The sequence below is a fragment of the Lynx canadensis genome, chromosome E2 (genome assembly GCF_007474595.2).
Source record: "Lynx canadensis isolate LIC74 chromosome E2, mLynCan4.pri.v2, whole genome shotgun sequence".
In the NCBI taxonomy this organism is placed as follows: domain Eukaryota; kingdom Metazoa; phylum Chordata; class Mammalia; order Carnivora; family Felidae; genus Lynx; species Lynx canadensis.
In genome coordinates, this window is record NC_044317.1 from 48,886,325 (window position 1) to 48,892,919 (window position 6,595).

General features: G+C 65.7%; 1 protein-coding gene across 1 annotated transcript; it reads left to right on the plus strand.

The window, feature by feature from the left end:
- The first annotated feature begins 1,614 nt into the window (after nucleotides 1–1,614).
- ERFL (ETS repressor factor like) lies at nucleotides 1,615–6,491 on the plus strand. The gene is made up of 5 exons (XM_030299900.1): nucleotides 1,615–1,728; nucleotides 4,623–4,857; nucleotides 5,234–5,429; nucleotides 5,548–5,665; nucleotides 6,039–6,491. The coding sequence occupies exons 1-5, from the start codon at nucleotides 1,662–1,664 to the stop codon at nucleotides 6,485–6,487; spliced, it is 1,065 nt and encodes a 354-aa protein (XP_030155760.1). The 5' UTR covers nucleotides 1,615–1,661; the 3' UTR covers nucleotides 6,488–6,491.
- The last annotated feature ends 104 nt before the right edge of the window (nucleotides 6,492–6,595 follow it).

Below are 6,595 nucleotides of genomic sequence, written 5' to 3' on the forward strand. Positions count from 1 at the left end.
GGGGGAAAGGGATCTGAGGGGGGCTGTGGGGTGGGGGAGGTAGATCTAAGGGGAAGGGGTATCTGGGGGGGCTGTGGGGTGAGGGGAGGCAGATCTAAGGGGAAGGGGTGTCTGGGGGGGGCTGTCTGGGGGAAGGGGATCTGAGGGGGGCTGTGGGGTGGGGGGAGGTAGATCTAAGGGGAAGGGGTGTCTGGGGGGGGCTGTGGGGTGAGGGGAGGCAGATCTAAGGGGAAGGGGTGTCTGGGGGGGCTGTGGGGTGAGGGGAGGCAGATCTAAGGGGAAGGGGTGTCTGGGGGGGCTGTCTGGGGGAAAGGGATCTGAGGGGGGCTGTGGGGTGGGGGAGGTAGATCTAAGGGGAAGGGGTATCTGAGGGGGGCTGTGGGGTGAGGGGAGGCAGATCTAAGGGGAAGGGGTGTCTGGGGGGGCTGTCTGGGGGAAGGGGATCTGAGGGGGGCTGTGGGGTGGGGGGAGGTAGATCTAAGGGGAAGGGGTGTCTGGGGGGGGCTGTGGGGTGAGGGGAGGCAGATCTAAGGGGAAGGGGTGTCTGGGGGGGCTGTGGGGTGAGGGGAGGCAGATCTAAGGGGAAGGGGTGTCTGGGGGGGCTGTGGTGTGGGGGGAGGCAGATCTAAGGGGAAGGGGTGTCTGGGGGGGCTGTCTGGGGGAAGGGGATCTGAGGGGGGCTGTGGGGTGGGGGGAGGTAGATCTAAGGGGAAGGGGTGTCTGGGGGGGGGCTGTGGGGTGGGGGAGGCAGATCTAAGGGGAAGGGGTGTCTGGGGGGGCTGTGGGGTGAGGGGAGGCAGATCTAAGGGGAAGGGGTGTCTGGGGGGGCTGTCTGGGGGAAGGGGATCTGAGGGGGGCTGTGGGGTGGGGGGAGGTAGATCTAAGGGGAAGGGGTGTCTGGGGGGGCTGTGGGGTGGGGGAGGCAGATCTAAGGGGAAGGGGTGTCTGGGGGGGCTGTGGGGTGGGGGAGGCAGATCTAAGGGGAAGGGGTGTCTGAGGGGGGCTGTGGGGTGGGGGGAGGCAGATCTAAGGGGAAGGGGTGTCTGAGGGGGCTGTCCAGGTTGGGGGAGGCAGGTGCAAGTGGTAGGGGTCTGAGGTCAGGGAGGCGCATCTGTGGGATCCCTCCTTCAGGGTGCTGGGGTCTGCTCTGCGGTGGGGGGGGGCCCTCTCTGGGCCGGCGGGTGAAAGCTGGGGACCGCTTGGGAGCTAGATGAGCCAGCCCGGGGTGGGGGGGGTCCACTGGGCGGGCCAGGGGGTGGGGGCGAGGTTCAGAGCGAGACAAATCTGGGGCGGCCAGATAGACAGAGACCCAGAGACGCTGAGACGGATGAGAGGTCAGGCACGAGCCGGCCGGAGAGGCGGCGGCGGCGGCAAAGCTGGTGCGGGGCGGGCGGGTGGCGTGGCCAGCCAGCGAGTGGGAGCAGCGCGGAGGGAGGCTGGGGGCGACGTGGGTAGTGACTGAGGCACAGGGTGAGGGCGAGGCTGCGGGAGGAGAGGCTGGGAGGCAGGGTCCGTGGGACGTGGGTGGAGAGGGTGGCGGGTGGCGGGCCGGGAGGGCCCGTGGGGAGCGCCCGCCCCACTGACCCCTGTCTGTCTCTCCTGCCTGTCCCCCGCCTGTCCCCGTGTGTCTGTCCCGGCCTCTCTGCAGGGCTGGCTCCACCATGGACTGTAGCTGCGTCTCCGACCTTCTCTTCGCCCCGCCCGCCCTGCCGGCTCTCTGGACCCCCGGTAACTGGCCCGGACCTCCTGCCCCTCCCAGCCAGCTGGCTCCTCCTTTCTGCACCTCTTCCTGTCCTCCCTCCTCTGTCCGGGTCTGTCACGGTCCCCTGAATGCAACCCCCTAATGAGAAACTTGGCTAAAAACTTCACAGCCAGATGTCCCTGCCACCTGCCTACTGGGACGTGAGGGTCTTTGGAGGGTAGGGGAGGTGTTGGGGTCCGAGAGGGGTAGGCTCCTGGGATCCGAGGTGCTGGGGTCTCGGCCTGCTCCCACCCAGGACCTTGGGCAGAGAGGCAGGTACTGGAGACGCCCGGGCAGTGATGGAGCAGGGCGGGGGCCAGAGGGGGCACCAGGCCAGGCGCGGGTGTGCAAACGGACAGGGGCTGCCTGGCCAGGGGGACGTGGAGCACGGTCCAGCCAGCCGGAGCCCTGGGACAGAGGACGGCCTGCTCAGAAGCGGACACTCAGAGCTGGGGATGTGGACAGTAAGACCGGCTTGGACGTGCATTTAAGCCCAAGTCACACGCCCCACAGATGGGGAGTGCGCGTGTGCGTGCGTGTAGACTGGGACTCTGTGCCTGCTAGTTTGGGGGCTCGGAGTGTGTCCTTGCGTCACACGTCAGTGCTTCTGGAAGAAGTGGTCGCACTGGGAGAGTGTATATGCAACGTCTGTCTTTGTGTGAGCTGGCGAGCCTGCTCGTGCGCGTGCGCGCACACACACACACACACACACACACACACACACAAACACACACCTACCTGAGCGTCTCTGGGCTGGGTGGGGGGGTTTCTTCGGGACATCGGGCACAGCATGTCTGCGTTTTAGGATTGGGGGTGTCTGTGGGCTTGCCAAGCACGTACCTGCCTCGGGGGTGAGGCGCTCTCGACCATTACTTCCCGGTGCGTGTCATGGTCCGGGACGGAGGTCTCGGTGCACTTTGGGCTGCGTGGGCGGGTGGGTGCCCCCCGGGCCCCTGTGTCGGTGTGTGCACGGTGGGGGGAGGGGTCCTTACATCCGTGGGTCACTGTGACTGAACTTGGGGGGGGGTCTGTCACAGTGTGTCTGCAGACTGAAGTTGCGGGTCCTCTCTAGTTGTGCGTTGCGGGTCCCGGCAGATCCAGTCCGTCTGAGGAAATGTGTTTGAGGGCACGTGGTGGTTCCGGACTGGGTCGTGTATCTGCAGGTGTGGGGCAGTTGTGCCCTGTCCTCTCGGGGTCGCGCGCGCTCGTGTGTGTGTGTGTGTGTGTGTGTGTGTGTGCGCGCGCGCGTGTGAGATGCAGTAGCGGGTGTGGAATGGGCTGGACCTCACGAGCTGATTGAGCCCCATCACCCGAAGTAAGAAAGACCCAGAACGGGGTTGAGAGAAAAATTCTCCCTTCGGGGAGGAAACCGCCTGGCCTCCCGAGCCCTCGGCGGGAAGGCATTAGCACCGATTCTCACGCACCAGCACCAGGCAGCCTGGGTGGGAGCCTGCTGCTGCTTGCCTCCTACCGCTGAAATTCTATTAAGCCAGAGAGGGCAAGGACCTACCCTGGGGCCACACAGCAAGTAGGTAGCTTAGCGTTGTCTTCCTCCCCAACCTTGGTTCTCTGTAGGCTGATCCTGCCTGCTGTTCTCAGGCCTGGGCCCGGGGGTCTCTGAGGAGGGAGGGAGGACAGAGGGTGTGGCCCAGGGTCGAGCACAGAAGCGGGCCCGGGGCCTCGTGGATGGGAGGGGAGATTCAGGGGTGGGCGAGACCCTCCCCTTTCCATCCAGCTTATTCGGCACATTCGGACAGCAGGGTGCAGGCCACTCGTGTGTGTGAAGCGTGTGCCGAGGGGCGAGCCCTGGGTGTTACAGAGCGCGGGTGCCTGCGTCTCGTGGGTTCGGGAGGCCGCTCTGCAGGCGTGGTCTCAGCCCGCGTGCACCTGTCAGGCTGACACACGCGTCCCGAGGCCGCACCCGCCAGTTCTGCCACACTGTGTGCGATTTGGGCCTTTGGCGTCCTGTGCGTCTCCCGTCATGGCCGCGTTGTCAGTGGGTCTTGGTTCCGAGGGGCCGGAGACGTACGATTGTGTGTTGGGACGGACGTGTGATGCCGGGTATCTGGTGTGTCCGCCGTGGTGGCACGTCGTGGGCGAGGTGTCGTGCCCCAGCAGGAGCGCCGCCCTCGGGGCCGCCTGTGTCCCACGGTGTTGCTGGGCATCCCTGGAGTGTGAGGGGACGGCTGTGTGCGTGCTTCAGGTTTACGCTTATGCACACTGCTCTAGGACCGACAGAGCCAGGTGTGGGAGGGGATGTGGCACGTGAGAGTAGAAGTACACGGACCGGTGCAAAGACACACGGGCACGCGGGCCTGGCCGCCCCAGGGCGGGGTCAGCGGAGGGCTTCAGGGAGAGATGGAGCAGGGGGCAAGGGACAGGGAGGGGGTGATGCAGCAAGGGGTCAGGGGTGTTCCAGAGAGCAGGAGCGACTGGGGGCTTCTCAGGGCAGGGCTGGAGGGGGCAGCGGGAGGAGGGCTGTCCCCGTGTCGGGGGTGCCCTTCCCCTGCAAGCTGCCCCCTTCCATTTCCTCCCCACGGTCGAGGCCGCAGGAAACTGATCCCTCCCACCTCCACCCCGGGGGCGCTGAACCTGGCAGACTTCAAGTGCCAAGGTCGAGGATGAGGCTGGAGGTGCCACCCCGGGGTCCCCGGACAACGGAGTTCTTGCCTCTTTGGCCAGATGGGGGACTAGACACCAGCTGGGGTAGAGAGTAGGAATTGGGTCCCTAAAGACATCAAGGGGTGGGTAGCTAGCTGTTCATCAGAGGCTGGGAGTCGGGGGAAGACCGGATGCCTCTCGGTTCCGGAGTCCAAGTAGGACCGGGAGCCCTGGCCTCGGTGTCCTGACCCGGGGCCACTCCCCTGCCTCCTGTCCCCAGGGTTTGCCTTCCCAGATTGGGCCTACAAGCCGGAGTCGTCCCCTGGCTCGAGGCAGATCCAGCTGTGGCACTTTATCCTGGAGCTGCTGCAGAAGGAGGAATACCAGGGTGTCATCGCCTGGCAGGGGGACTACGGGGAATTCGTCATCAAGGACCCCGACGAGGTGGCTCGGCTCTGGGGCATCCGCAAGTGCAAGCCCCACATGAATTATGACAAGCTGAGCCGGGCCCTGCGGTGAGGAGGGGTGGGGAGAGGCCGGCTGGCACCTTGCCCCTTCTCCCCTCCCTGTCCCTCCCGACCCCCACCCCCTGGGGCTTGCCCTCAGTCTCCTGGGGCAGAATCCCTCGGATCCCAGCGCGCAGTAGCATCCCAGCGCGCAGTAGCATCCCAGCGCGCAGTAGCTACCGTGACTACTTGTGAGCGGACGGGAAGCAAGGAGGAAGGCCGGAAGCCAGCGTCCCAGCCTGCTTCACCCTTTCCTTGCCTTGTGACCTTGCTGAAGGGACTTCTGTGAGCCTCCGTTCCCCCAAACTATAGTGCTCTGTGCACCGTGCCTGGCACAGAACGTGAGTTAGGGGCCCTGCCCAGCATTCCCTCATTCTCTCTCTAGCTACTACTACAACAAGCGGATTCTCCACAAGACCAAAGGGAAGAGGTTCACCTACAAGTTCAACTTCAGCAAAGTCGTGCTGGTCAACTACCCGCTGTTGGATGTGGCAGCAGCCACCACGGGCTCCCCACTCTTGCTGACCCCTGGTCCCTTTGGGGGGACCCCTGGGCCAGATGCTCCTCCCCTTACCCCTGAGGTGAGTTAGGGACACTGAGGTCCCAGCACTGGGTGTCTGGTGCCCCCCTCGCCAGCCATCAACCCCTGGGGACGGGGCAGCCACTCTGAGCGGTGCTGCCTCCCCCCTCCCCCTCTAGACCCTGCAGACCCTGTTCTCTGCCCCTCGCCTGGGAGAGCCAGGGGCCCGGGCGCCCCTGTTCACCCCTGAGACAGACAAACTGCGTCTGGACAGCCCTTTCCCGTTTCTGGGCTCCGGTAAGAGCCTGCGGGTGCTGGGGGAGGAGGGGGGAATGCTGCACGTGTTTGAGGGGAAAGGATGGGCAAAGATGGGGAGAGACAGGATGCAGGAAGGAGGCCCGGGGCGAGGTTGTGTGTGTGCACGTTTTAAAAGCCACAGGAGGATTCGTGGAGAGGCAGGGAGGAGGGAAACTAGAGAGGGAACAGCCTGGGAGAAGGGCTTTCAGGGCGCCAAAGGAATGGGGAGACCCGGGGAGAGCTGGGGGCAACCACAGGGCGGGGGGCGGCAGATGTCACGTGGGAGAGAGGGGGAGAACCGGGTGGAACACTGCAGGCAGCCCCGGCAGTGGAGGTGTGCCCGGCCTGATCCTCTGTCCCCTGTACTCACCAGGTGCCACCGGCTATTCCAAGCCCCCTGGCCTGCTGGGTCCTTATGGCCGCGCCTTCCCAGAGTACCCCTGGAACTTTAACCCGTACCTCACCGGCCCCTTCCCCAAGCTGCCCCCCTCTCTCTACCCCCCACACTTCTACCCCAACCCTCTGGCCGGTCCCCTGGGCCACCTGCCCTCAGCAGGGGCAGGGGGAGGCCCCACAGCTTCACCCCTGCTGGCTGCGACAGGGGAGGGCCTGGGCCCTGAGCGCCCCTCGGGCCTGGCAGCCGCCCCTCGCCTGGCACTGCCCGGAGCTGGGGGTCCAGAGGCTGCGCTGGGTGGGAAGGAGGACAGCGACTCGGAGCTGGAGATCACTGATGTCAGCGGCTGCAGCTCTGACAGCGAGGGCGACGAGGGCCTCCCTGTGCCCCCCAAGGCCAAGGCGAGCAAAGGGGGGATCGGCAGCTGAACCATTGTGGGGTAAAGGATTCTGCCAGGGTGGGGGCTTGGGGGGGGGGGGCAGCCTCTGCCCTGGTCCAGTGTGCCCTCCATGTCCTGCCCAAGGCCAAGGCCCTGC

What these genes read in the sequence shown, in the direction of transcription:
- ERFL (XM_030299900.1), top strand. Translation starts at nt 1,662, where the DNA reads ATGGACTGTAGCTGCGTCTCCGACCTTCTCTTCGCCCCGCCCGCCCTG. An exon ending in AAGCTGAGCCGGGCCCTGCG is followed by an intron (nt 4,858 to 5,233) that starts GTGAGGAGGGGT and finishes TTCTCTCTCTAG; the next exon opens with CTACTACTACAACAAGCGGA. An exon ending in TTTCCCGTTTCTGGGCTCCG is followed by an intron (nt 5,666 to 6,038) that starts GTAAGAGCCTGC and finishes TGTACTCACCAG; the next exon opens with GTGCCACCGGCTATTCCAAG.